The 12,381-nt window shown below is 36.0% G+C and overlaps 5 protein-coding genes across 5 annotated transcripts; 3 read left to right on the top strand and 2 right to left on the bottom strand.

Annotated features, from left to right (window-relative positions):
* Positions 1-1,010: 1,010 nt before the first annotated feature.
* LOC105361254 (small G protein signaling modulator 3 homolog) lies at positions 1,011-5,739 on the top strand. Its single transcript, XM_011498363.1, has 12 exons — positions 1,011-1,236; positions 1,523-1,803; positions 1,917-2,291; positions 2,913-3,043; positions 3,128-3,361; positions 3,487-3,727; positions 3,820-3,917; positions 4,060-4,239; positions 4,318-4,428; positions 4,501-4,811; positions 4,904-5,064; positions 5,405-5,739. The coding sequence occupies exons 1-12, from the start codon at positions 1,168-1,170 to the stop codon at positions 5,595-5,597; spliced, it is 2,385 nt and encodes a 794-aa protein (XP_011496665.1). The 5' UTR covers positions 1,011-1,167; the 3' UTR covers positions 5,598-5,739.
* A 718-nt stretch (positions 5,740-6,457) lies between these two features.
* On the bottom strand, positions 6,458-8,903 carry LOC105361253 (glycerate kinase). Its single transcript, XM_011498362.1, has 2 exons — positions 7,956-8,903; positions 6,458-7,515 (listed from the first exon to the last, which is right to left on the bottom strand). The coding sequence occupies exons 1-2, from the start codon at positions 8,851-8,853 to the stop codon at positions 6,506-6,508; spliced, it is 1,908 nt and encodes a 635-aa protein (XP_011496664.1). The 5' UTR covers positions 8,854-8,903; the 3' UTR covers positions 6,458-6,505.
* Positions 8,904-9,141: 238 nt separating this feature from the next.
* Positions 9,142-9,558, bottom strand: LOC105361252 (histone H2A-like). The gene has a single exon (XM_011498361.1). The coding sequence runs from the start codon at positions 9,556-9,558 to the stop codon at positions 9,181-9,183; it is 378 nt and encodes a 125-aa protein (XP_011496663.1). The 3' UTR covers positions 9,142-9,180.
* A 305-nt stretch (positions 9,559-9,863) lies between these two features.
* On the top strand, positions 9,864-10,421 carry LOC105361250 (histone H2B). The gene has a single exon (XM_011498360.1). The coding sequence runs from the start codon at positions 9,905-9,907 to the stop codon at positions 10,277-10,279; it is 375 nt and encodes a 124-aa protein (XP_011496662.1). The 5' UTR covers positions 9,864-9,904; the 3' UTR covers positions 10,280-10,421.
* A 358-nt stretch (positions 10,422-10,779) lies between these two features.
* LOC105361249 (uncharacterized) lies at positions 10,780-12,321 on the top strand. Its single transcript, XM_011498359.1, has 2 exons — positions 10,780-11,071; positions 11,234-12,321. Exons 1-2 carry the CDS (start codon positions 10,864-10,866, stop codon positions 12,277-12,279), a joined length of 1,254 nt encoding a protein of 417 aa, XP_011496661.1. The 5' UTR covers positions 10,780-10,863; the 3' UTR covers positions 12,280-12,321.
* The last annotated feature ends 60 nt before the right edge of the window (positions 12,322-12,381 follow it).

Genomic DNA, 12,381 nt, shown 5'->3' with positions numbered 1-12,381 from the left:
GATTTTTATGATAATTGAAATTTCGTTTTTTTACGTTTTTCACTTTTATTTTCTTTCTCATAATAATCGCTGAATTTTCAATATTTTTATTTTTAATATAGTTTCTAAAAGAAGCTAGGATAACTTTTAAAAGAAGAAAATTATTTCGTTAAAAAATCTCGTTAATAACATATTTCATAGTAATAATAATAATAATAATAATAATAATAATAATAATAATAATAATAATAATAATAAATATTATTTAAAAGATATTGGAAATTCTAGAATGCCAATACTTTGAATATTTTATAGACAATTTATATAAAGTATTCCATTATTTATATCTGCTTACAAATTAATTTTATTATTATATTTGTGATTTTATTTTAATCTACGTAGTCGAAGCCTTTTATTCGAGTTTTTTTTTTCTTTTCTTTTGTAATAATTTCGATAAATACTTTTGCATAGTTGAATGATGTTATCGCGAGTCGTAGATACAGTTACGTCCATTTCGCATTTATATAAATTTGTAAATTTATATAAATAATATTGCAATAGGCGATATTCCAAATTTTGATATTGAAAATAAAGATAGATGTAAAATTGAAATTTGTTTAAATCTGGATGAATACTCAAAGTCAAAAGTTAAAATAAACTTGAGTGCGGCGCATTCTAATGGAGCTAAGAAAGTATTTGAAAAAAATACGTTTCAATATTTCTCAATAAAGACGAATAATATTAATTTCAAAGTTTAATTATGAAATGATTGCTAGTTATTATTTCTACATAACTTCTTTTCACCTTTGACTTACTTTACTTAACTCATGCAAAATATTAATTTTCGATCCGCTAGACGTGTTAATATTATCGAAAAATATATAACATCAATTGTCATTTCCTCGCTTCTGCGTTCGAATGAAAGCAACACGGTGTTTGCGCGTGTGTGCGCGCTCCCACACTCCTCTAACCTCTACACGTACAATTTATTTTCTACTGCATCCATACCATAAAGTTCCGATGCCGTCGTCTCACAGTCTCGGGCATCTGTCAACATCGCTCGATAAGTTATTCGATAATTTTTCACTGCTTCGTGCAATTTTCATCGCTATCAACAGTATGTAACGATGTAGCGCGTTTAAGTACTTAGAAAGTACGCTAAGGTTCGTGTAAATTAAGTATTATAAGATGGAGATTGCCAAATCTCTGTTCAACGTACGTGATCATGAAGGTTACGTTGGGAAAGAAGATCATAATGTAAATATTAATTTGATTAATTAAATAAAAATTATTCCAAACAACATTTTCTGTATTTTTCCTAAAGCATTTTACATTAGTTTTATAGGCTTTTGTTATACTTATTAGACTATTTGTTCTTTATATTTTTATTGATCTTGACTTATGAGTGGCATATATTATTATTTTTAATCGTTTTATAGCTTCTACTTGTTAAATAATTTATAGCTTATATTATATCTCATCTTCCATTATTAATCGTTATGTCTTGATACAAATTAAAATTTTTTAAATGTATTTATTTTAGAAAAAATTGGAAACCACCGTGTCGGACGATGAGTATGATGCGGGTAGCTGTAAACTTGGCAATAATGTGCTTTCACCGCCGCCCGATGGTCCATTTTCTGCATTGATTACTTCAATGTGGCCACAAGATATCTTGGCAAAGCTTAGTCAACCCGACGACCCAAGCTTACAACTCGAGTATAGATTCGATGAATTTGGTTTCAAAATTGACGAAGATAACGAACTTGAAGAGAGCTCGAAAAAACTCCTTGACATTCCTTTTATCGAAGATCCCCAACAAAGGTCATTATATATAATTAAATCAAACACATATTTACAAATTAAATATTAATAAATTGAAGAGAATGAAGACGTACAATATTTATGTGATAAAAAAATATCTTTATACCCAATAGACTCAGGTGGATAGGATTATTGGAATTTGCTCATAATAAAGAGGCATCCGAATTAACATGGCAACAAGTTGATAATCGTTTAATTCGTAGCGACAAACTCAGAGAAATGGTACTTAAAGGAATTCCTCATTCTCTTCGGCCACAAATATGGATGAGAATGTCGGGAGCCCTTCAAAAAAAGATATCGTGTGACACTACGTACACAGATATTATCAAGGCTTCCAGTAGTGATGCATTAATGACAAGTAAGCAAATTGAAAAAGATTTATTAAGGATTATGCCATCTAATGCTTGCTTTAGCAATTTGCATAGTACTGGAATTCCTAGATTGCGAAGAGTTATGCGAGGTCTTGCCTGGTTATATCCCGATATTGGGTAAGGAATTATATTTAAAATTTAATGTAAAAAGCATAAGATTTTACAAAATGCGTTGCGTATAGTTAAAGTGTTACCAGTTTGATTTAAAGTTATTATAAATAATAATTAATATCATAAATCATAATATTATTGTTATTTCAAGCTATGAAAATTATTGAATTAAAAACACTAAATTATTGTGTATAATAGAACACGCGGGTATAATAGTTTTAAAACAGTTAGATTAATTTTTATTAACTTTGCTGTAAATTTAATTTGTAAACTACATTCTTAAAGAACAAAATTAGATTTAAATTAGATTTATATCATAAATAAAAACAAATATTGTTATTTAATACAAAATTACAATAAATCAACATAAAACAATTATATCGATTAATTTAATTGGAAAGAATATTCAACAAACTAATTAAACTTTGCAAAATATGTTTCTTAATTAATTATGAAGATAAATTTAAGCAATGCATCCTTAAAAAAGGTATCATACATTAGCGAAAGCAACATGTTATTATTGGGATCCATGATTTTTCCGATTCCTTTAACATCTAGTTTCAAATTGTCATTAACAACTTGTGTATTATTAAAATTCTCATAATTTTTTAAGACATTACTTTACAGCTATTGCCAGGGAACTGGAACTATAGCAGCTTCTCTTCTTCTTTTACTCGAAGAAGAGGATGCTTTTTGGATCATGGCTACAATTGTTGAGGATTTACTTCCAGCTTCGTATTATTCTGCAACACTTATAGGTATGGCTTTAATTAGACTTTAATTAGTTTCTCATCTACGAAAACTGTTTTGATAACATTTCAAGATACATTTTTCTTCCTTAGGAATACAAGCAGATCAGCGTGTTTTGCGAACATTAGTATCTAATTATCTTCCTGACATCGACCATGTACTTGTTCAACATGATATTGAGCTTAGTTTAATATCACTAAATTGGTTTCTAACGTTATTCGCCTCCGTCGTTCACATGAAAATTTTATTGAGGCTTTGGGACATATTCCTGTATGATGGATCGATTGTACTATTTCAAGTAACTTTAGGAATGCTAAAACTTAAAGGTGTAATATATATATTCATATATATATATATATATATATATATATATATACATTGAATCATACAGTGAAAGTAAAAACATTGGTAATTAAGAAGTTAAATAAAACGTTAATTAATTTTATTATAGAGTCAGAGTTGAAGATTTTAGAGAACTCTGCAGAAATATTTAATGCCTTATCGGATATTCCTGGGGATGTGATTAATGTGGACCAACTTATTGAAGTTTCATTAGAAGTTAGTAAAATATTGACAAATAATCTTATCGAGACCCATCGAAGGAGACATTTAGCTTATTTAATGGCTGATCAAGGTGGCCTTATAGGAAATCCCGACGCTGTTCCAAATTTGCCAAAACAGCATCTTAATAGGTGACCGAGACTTTGTTTACAATCTCAGAACAAAAATTTAATGCCTTTATTAATAATTATCGAATAAAACGTGCATAATTTTATTGCTGTAGGAGACAAGTAAAACGTAATAAATCGATGCTGCAAACATTTTTATTTGGTAACAATGATGCCGAAGATGACATCAAGTGCAAAAATATTAAACAAACAGGTAATAAATAGCCTTAAAATTATAAATATTGTTTATAAAAAGTCTTTCAATAAGTTGCATTGTTATTTGATTTTTTTTTTCTCTCTCTCTCTCTCTACTATGAATTAATTTTAAAAGGGTTAACTTTACATTGGTATTATAGAGATTTTAGTTAATCTTAGAGAAGCAGTGATACAAGTAGCGAGACATTTTATAAATCTTGATCCAAAACTTAGCGGCATTTCACTATCAGCGGATTATAGTATGGAAAGTCACGCAAAAGATCATGACAATTACATTAATGTTTCTCGCATACGCAAGAAACGGGCCAAAGCATTATTGGGTATAAATTTATTTAATTAACACAATCGTGACTGGAGGTGTGCGATTAAAAGACAGAGTAATCACCCTTTAATTTTAGATTTCGAAAGGCACAGCGTTAATGAGCTCGGTTTCCGGAAAAATGACATTATCACAATAATTAATGAAAAGGATGAGCACTGTTGGGTTGGCGAGCTCAATGGACTTCGAGGTTTCAATTTCAAATCCCTACAATATTCATATGCTGAAACGAGAAATTAATGTTGTTGTTCTTTGTTTAAAGGCTGGTTCCCTGCTAAGTTTGTCGAACTTTTGGACGAGCGGAGTAAGCAGTACACTTGCGCCGGTGACGATGCGATTAGCGAAATTGTGACGGACCTTGTGCGCGGTGGATTATGTCCAGCTATTAAATCTGTTCTCGAGCACGGTATGAAGAGACCTACGTTTTTAGGTGGTCCATGTCATCCATGGCTTTTCATCGAGGAAGCTTCGAATAGAGAAGTCGAAAAAGACTTCAATTCGGTTTATAGTAGACTTGTACTTTGTAAAACATATCGATTGGACGAGGATGGGAAAGTATTGACTCCTGAAGAGGTGCGCTTTCATTAAATTCAAATTAAATTCAAAATCATTATCAGGGATAATAAATTAAATTAAATTAAATTAATACCTTTATATTTTGGCAGCTTTTATACCGTTGTGTTCAGTCTGTTAATTTAACGCACGACAATGTTCATGCTCAAATGGATGTAAAATTGCGTTCGCTCGTTTGCCTTGGACTGAACGAACAAGTATTACACTTGTGGCTAGAGGTTTTGTGCTCGTGTGTGGAAATCGTACAAAAGTGGTAAAACAATCGATTAGTCATTGATATTTGCGATATTCGATTAACGCGCATTTACGACTATAACATTTATAGCGAATCATAAGATTTGCTTCGAATATAATTTATCGATAATGTCAATGTCCCCATACAGCTAGATTAATGAAGCTTCAACGTACTTTGATTACAATACTAAAATCCTGCCTTTATTTATCTATAATTAATAGAGGTTAAAAGGATAATTTCAAACTGAATATTTGTCATTAAAATAATGGCTATTAATTTTGATTTAAATTATTTATTTAAATTATGTAAATAAAGTTGTTGAAATAAGTGAAATTAATATTTAATTAATTGTTTTCAGGTATTACCCATGGAGTTTTGTAAATAGCCCTGGTTGGGTACAGATTAAGTGCGAGCTTCGCACACTCGGCCAATTTGCATTTAACTTGAATCCAGATTGGGAATTGCCCCCTAAGAAAGAGCAATCGCAGCCATTGAAAGATGGAGTGCGTGATATGCTTGTGAAGCATCATCTTTTTAGTTGGGATCTTTAAGATTCCTTTACGATACAAAAGTTTTTACTTACATTACGACTATTTATTTTTGAATAATTAAAGCTATTCAACGTATTTTAAGAGTCATTAAGATTACAAGTCTCTTATATATTGCTAATTTTAAGTAATGCAATGAAGGAGCTTTAATATACATTATTTTTTACGCCAATATAAAGATATTTTAATTCACCGAGAGACGAATAATTTATTATCGATTGAAATAAGTTTTAAAATGACAATTTTACATAAGTCTGAGACAAATATTTAAACGATAAGATTATACGCATATTTAATGAAGTTATGGAATTTATCCTCTAGAAGTCGTGTACCTGCTCTACTTGACAATACCTATTGCATTGTCATATAAAACCAAATTCCAATATTAAGTTTATCATTTTATTACTGGTCACATAAGAATTTAAGGTATCGCGAACTGTCATCGAATCAGTATATTTAATGAATCATTTGTCATCGCTCAAGTCAGATTTATTCCGAGCCCCGTGTCCGTCCCATGACACGCATTATAAATAAATAAACATAATTAAGTTTGCAGGATAAGCTTAATAATGGTTATGAAATATCATTGTATGAATTTAAAAAAGTTCTGCTATCGATATGTGTTGTTGCACATGTCGAACAGCGTACCACTAAAGAGAAATAAAAAGAGAATAATGTTCCGAATGCATGTGACAAAATGTTTGATAAAATGCGTTGAATAAAAATGTAGTTGTGTTTCAAGATGCAAGCAAATTTTATAAAATCTATAACATGCGAATGAGCATGAAATTATTTAATAAAAGATTTATTTAACAACAATGTGAATATGTTACATAACAATAAAATATCAAAAAATATAGTGCTTTGTCTTTATATCAGTCCATGATTTTTGTTAAAAGTTTCAAAGTAGCTTAAGCAACTTTGTCGAACACAAAGATTGGATCTTCGCCAATTTTAGGCTGTAAATAATCACAGACAAAAGTTGCTCTTTGAACGTTGCATTCGCACTCCCTCTTTCTCACATAAATGAAATTCAAGTCCATCACATTTGTACCGGTAAGGCCGGTTCTCACCAGATACTTACCATTGACAAATTTTGAATAAAATGTATTACTGTCGTTTCTCTTTAAAACCCTCTCTGGCAACATTCTCTCTATTTGCTCAATTTTGTACTTTAACGATTTTAATATGTCTGGGTCGAGCGTCAGGTCCTTTCGTTCCAAGAGATCTTGACGAACGCTCATCATCTTTGGTCGAAAAGCAGGTTCTCCAAAAGCACCAGCAGCATCGGTTGGTCCATCTTGACCGTCCGTACCAACGCTAAGAAAGAGGACAAAATAATTTATTAACACGGGATCCTTGGAAATCTCTGAGAGCCAGTCCAAAGAAAAACGAAGGGCAAGCTCTTGGTTTCTTCCACCTTTGCCATCTCCTTGCACGGTAACTGTTGGCTCGCCACCAAAGAGCAACAACGCACTCTTGCCCTTCGCCACCTCTACCAATCTATCAAATGTTTCACCGAGCTTCTCAACAGCAATATCCAATACTCCAACGTTCTTTTGCAACACCTCGTCGACAAATTCCAATTTGTTGCAAAAATTTCTTTCCAAAATATGACAAACCGATCTTGTGAATTTTGCATAAGCATAACTAACTTCCTTAACGTCACCCTCCACTGTATTTGATAGAATGACACTTGCCAAGTCAAAACGTCTGGATGCCTCCTCCGCAGCTTTCAATGCCACTAAATTGTTCCCAATCAATATATTCGTTACGTGCTTAAATTTTCCATCCTCTATCATTGCTTCCTCTTTTAAGGTGCCCTCATCGGTGCTCGACAGCAACTCCTGCACCTCCTTTCCAACCCCATCATAGATATTGTATTTCTTCAGAATCTCAATCGCATCGTTTACCGCACTATCTGGTTTAAAAAATAAGAACTGAGAGAGAGAGAGAGAGAGAGACGTATACGTTATAATATTGTTTGACAGACTAATGAATGTCGTGTATGATTGGAATTAACGTGACGCGAAGACGTCGTTCAATGCATTTCGATTTCAATTTTGCTATTTATAAAATAAGTTCACACGTTGACATTCAATCCTAGCGAATAAAATGAATTAGCGCGTAGCACAAATTTATGTACTTGCACACACACATACGCGCGCGCGCGGACACGGCCTAATAGCGATTAATTAACGGGTATTTTTTTATTATTCGTACGCTGGACATTGGCGGCCAGTAGGTAAAAACCGTTAGGACGCGAACATTGAAAAAAGTCGAAGAGTGAGGGCGAGAAGGACGTGCGGGGGTGGGGCAATTGTTAATTGTTTCGCGAACGGAGGTAGTAAAAATAATCACCTGAGACGAAAGGACAAGTGGGCCCGCTGGCAATGAACTCGATGGGGTCGCGCACAATGTCCGAGAGCACGAGAGCAATGACCTTGGCCGGATACGCAATTCTGGCGAGTCCGCCAGCTTTCACCACCGACAGCCGCTTCCTTACGTGGTTTAATTCCGTGATACTGGCACCCGCGTTCTGCAGTCTCATGCAGAGGTCGCGCTTCCCGGCACTCGTCAGTGGCTTCTTCGGGAGGGAGAGGAGGGCCGAGCCACCCCCCGAGATGAGAACGACGAGGGTGTCCTTGCGACCGAGGCCCTCGGCTAGGGCGACGATTTTTTTTGTGCTGGCGACCGAGTCATCGTCCGGCTGATTACCGGAGCCGCCCTCGAGGTACTCAATTTTCCGCGATCGTTTCAGCATCTGGAGCTCCTGCAGCTGCTTCTCCGTCATCTCGCGCAGGTCCTCGAACTCGGGGGGCGCGGACTTACGGTAGGGCTGCCGGGGCACCGACACTATGCCTCGCACCAGTTTGTCATCGAGGATCCGCTCCATCGCGTATGCCATACCCGCGACAGCCTTCCCGAAGCCCACCACGTACACGTGCTTGGTGATCGGGTAACGGACGCCGTCGATCAAGAGGAACGCGCAATCCACGAGCTTGACCTTGGTGTTGATCAGGACGCCTGGTAATACCGACGTTACCGCCCGATCAAATACCCGCAGGACCTCGCGCTTCGCCTCCCCTGTCATCTTCGCGTCCGACGTCGCAAGCATCGTCGGTACTCGCGAATCTGACCTTGACTTGACTCTTTCGCCTACCCAGTTACTGTAATTCTGCCCCTTACCGACTAGGTTATGTTGCTTTAACAACTTATCTGTAACACTCTTCCAAGCAAATAAACAAAATAATCGCATTTGAAGGAGGAAATTTACAATCTTTATTCGTATACGTAACACAAACACACGCGCGCGCGCGTCTATATATATATACCTGAAAATAACGTCCTGTGCTGTTTAAATATTGCATATATATATATATATATATATTTAGCAATGCTAATAGTCATTTATGCATTTATTATCGTTCTTATCTTCTATTATATGTTATGGAAATTACATTTTATGCTCTCTTTCGATAAATTTGATAAATATTCGTTTCAATACGTTTTTTAAATAATTGGTGGCCCTGAAAAGGGCCGATAGGTATAAACAGTATTTTCGTGGTTTTGCGTAACTAGTGATTTACGCCTTCTTCTCGGTCTTCTTGGGCAGGAGAACGGCCTGGATGTTGGGCAGTACTCCACCCTGGGCGATGGTCACTCCCGAGAGTAATTTGTTGAGCTCCTCGTCATTGCGGATGGCCAGCTGGAGATGACGGGGAATGATACGGGTCTTTTTGTTGTCCCGGGCGGCATTGCCTGCCAACTCGAGGACCTCAGCCGCAAGGAGTTCCATGACGGCTGCGAGGTAGACCGGAGCACCGGCACCAACGCGCTCGGCGTAATTGCCCTTACGCAAAAGACGGTGAATACGTCCTACGGGGAACTGGAGTCCGGCTCTATTGGAACGGGTCTTTGACTTTCCCTTGACCTTACCACCACCTTTACCGCGTCCAGACATGCTTCTCGTTGGTCCGTATCGACCGATGTAAACGCAAAAGAGAAAAAGCTAATAAGCGTTCGTTCTTCCAAGCATCAAATATGTAGGACATTGATCGAGCATAATCGCACCAATGAAACGTCGATTATCTTTCTGGTGGGGATAACGAAACTCGGGACTAATGCAGATATCGATTTTTTTTTAACAGCAGAGCTACACCGCACCAATCAGAGCGTACTATCCCCACTACTTGTATTATTCGTAGCCTGATTGGTGCGGCATGACTCGAGCATTTATACATAAAAGAGAATTGCTATGTTTGGACGGTTAGATTCTCTTTGAGAATAAAGCTATCTGTACGTGTATAATGGCACCCAAAGCGAGCGGCAAGGCAGTGAAGAAGTCGGGCAAGGCCCAGAAGAACATCACCAAGGGCGACAAGAAGAACAGAAAGAAGCGCAGGAAGGAGAGCTACGCAATCTACATCTACAAGGTGCTGAAGCAGGTACACCCGGACACTGGTGTGTCGAGCAAAGCCATGAGCATTATGAACAGCTTCGTGAACGACATCTTCGAGCGTATCGCCGCCGAGGCTTCGCGTCTCGCTCATTACAACAAACGCTCGACCATCACGTCCCGGGAGATCCAGACGGCCGTGAGGCTGCTGCTTCCCGGTGAGCTGGCCAAGCACGCCGTCAGCGAGGGCACCAAAGCCGTCACCAAGTACACCAGCTCGAAGTAAATGCCTGTGGTTTTTCTTTTCATTTTTTTTTTTTGGTAGTCCCGGAGCATTGGACAGCAAAAACGATAAAAACATCATTTCATCGGCCCTTTTCAGGGCCACCAAATAATTTAACTCGAGGAAAAAAACTACGATTATTTTTATTGATTAAATTAAAATGTATTTCATTATAACTTATAAATTATTGTAATTATTGAAAGAATATTATTTATAGCATGAAAATTATTCTCTTCACTTCATACGTAATCATATCCAATTAGAATTGTAATTTTATCGTGAATTTAACAATAATGATAATGTATTGAAAATTTAATAAAGTTTATAAATTAAATATTTTTTTTATTCCAAAGAATAAATGAGAGGCACGATTGATTCGTGTATACGTATAATCAACCACCATACTATTTAGCGATAATTTGCAAGGAAAATGGGGGAAGGGATGATGATAGTCAAATGACAAAAGAATACGAAACTTCAAAATTGAGACTATAGTGGGCAAGACAGTCGGCATTCTAACCTCGTTAAATTTATGTCGGTAGGCTAATTACATAAACATACTCGATTGCTTTAAAATAAATTGTGCGATGGTCAGGAAATATATAAAGAAAAGTCGGAGAAGAATGTGGTCAACGGAAGCTATGAAAATGGCAATCGAAGCCGTTATAAAGCAAGGACTCAGCATTAAAAAAGCTTCGATCGAGAATGAAGTACCTCAGGCAACATTATCGAGAAAGATTCATCAATGTCGGTGTGATCCTGATAAAAGTATCGATTTAGTTATGCATCCAAAAGGTTCTTTAAACGTTGGCAATTATTCTGACATTTATAATTAATTTTATGCAAAAGCAAGAAAAATCGTAAATCATTGCATTGGCATTTGAAATGCAGTTTTTCATTTTTCTACGTAATCATAATAATGTGTGCCATTTCAATATTATTCTTTTATTGTTTTAGCATCAAATTTTCAAACGGTATTTACCAAAGAGCAAGAGTTAATTTTGTGCCAATATATTAATATGTTAGAGGATCAATTGGTTGGATTAACTACAATAGATATAAGGCGTTTGGCATTTCAAGTAGCTGAAAAATTAAGGATTCCCCATCGTTTCAATAGGGACATCGAGACTGCGGGCGAAGACTGGTATCGTGGATTCTTGAAAAGGAACCCCCGAGTTACCTTAAAAAGAGTCGATCACTTATCGGAAAAAAATCGAGAATTAAACGAGAATAGGGTGTATCAATTTTTTGACTTATTAGAAGGCACGATTAACAAATACGATCTCAAAGCCAGCGACGTGTACAACGTCGATGAAACCGTTATAACTTGTCTACCAAAATACGATTCTAATATCGAGAGCATTGAATTAGAAGAGTTTGCATCGGCTGAGCAAAACAAATTGGTTACCGCTGTAATTTGTCTTTGCGCCAATGGCGATCACCTGCCGCTCTTACTGATCTTTCCCTGCCTTAACAAGTGCAAAACCTTAGTTAAAGGCGCACCGCCCGGAGCATGGGCCGAATTCCATCCTACGGGCCAAATGCATCTGAGCATATTCATAAAATGGTTAAAAAAATTTATTCACTTTTCCAAGGCCACCAGAGACTCTCCCGTGCTACTCATACTGGATGGATATAGATCGTATCTCAAGGATTTACAAGTACTTGAAATAATTCAAGAAAATGGCGTTAATGTGATGTGCGTACCCTCGCAATTTGGTGATAAATTGCAGCCAATTCGGTTGAATTTTATGACCTGCTTAAGTAAAACTTATTCCTCGGAACTTATGAAATGGATTCGTTCGAATCCCAATTGTATCGTATCTATGAATGAAATATATCAACATTTTGGTAATGCATTTTTAAAAGTTTTAAAAATTGCCACTCCCGCAAGCTGTTTTCGTGATACTGGCATTTGGCCCGTAGATAGAAATTTGTTGAACAAAGATGTTGACCGATCAGCGAAAACTGAAAGCCCGACTAAAGAAAAGAGTAAGTCATAACTTAGATTGAATTTACATTGGCTTTAAATTTCACTCTTACACACGTGTACATATTGTAATTATATTTTATGGTAATATGATCGATATTGAAAAGTAAGGGAA

Source organism: Ceratosolen solmsi, unplaced genomic scaffold, assembly GCF_000503995.2.
Source record: "Ceratosolen solmsi marchali unplaced genomic scaffold, CerSol_1.0 scaffold30, whole genome shotgun sequence".
In the NCBI taxonomy this organism is placed as follows: Eukaryota; Metazoa; Arthropoda; class Insecta; order Hymenoptera; family Agaonidae; genus Ceratosolen; species Ceratosolen solmsi.
The sequence above is the reverse complement of the archived record's forward strand: the minus strand, read 5'-3'. Positions and strand labels throughout refer to the sequence as shown.

Excerpts from the sequence above, each read along its gene's own strand:
- LOC105361253 (XM_011498362.1), bottom strand. The coding sequence starts at position 8,853 with ATGCGATTATTTTGTTTATTTGCTTGGAAGAGTGTTACAGATAAGTTG. Across the intron at positions 7,516-7,955 it reads CACTTGTCCTTTCGTCTCAG|ATAGTGCGGTAAACGATGCG; the intron begins GTGATTATTTTT and ends TTTTTAAACCAG.
- LOC105361254 (XM_011498363.1), top strand. The coding sequence starts at position 1,168 with ATGGAGATTGCCAAATCTCTGTTCAACGTACGTGATCATGAAGGTTAC. Across the intron at positions 3,362-3,486 it reads AGGAATGCTAAAACTTAAAG|AGTCAGAGTTGAAGATTTTA; the intron begins GTGTAATATATA and ends ATTTTATTATAG. Across the intron at positions 3,918-4,059 it reads CAAAAATATTAAACAAACAG|AGATTTTAGTTAATCTTAGA; the intron begins GTAATAAATAGC and ends TTGGTATTATAG.
- LOC105361249 (XM_011498359.1), top strand. The coding sequence starts at position 10,864 with ATGGTCAGGAAATATATAAAGAAAAGTCGGAGAAGAATGTGGTCAACG. Across the intron at positions 11,072-11,233 it reads TTTAGTTATGCATCCAAAAG|CATCAAATTTTCAAACGGTA; the intron begins GTTCTTTAAACG and ends TTATTGTTTTAG.
- LOC105361252 (XM_011498361.1), bottom strand. The coding sequence starts at position 9,558 with ATGTCTGGACGCGGTAAAGGTGGTGGTAAGGTCAAGGGAAAGTCAAAG.
- LOC105361250 (XM_011498360.1), top strand. The coding sequence starts at position 9,905 with ATGGCACCCAAAGCGAGCGGCAAGGCAGTGAAGAAGTCGGGCAAGGCC.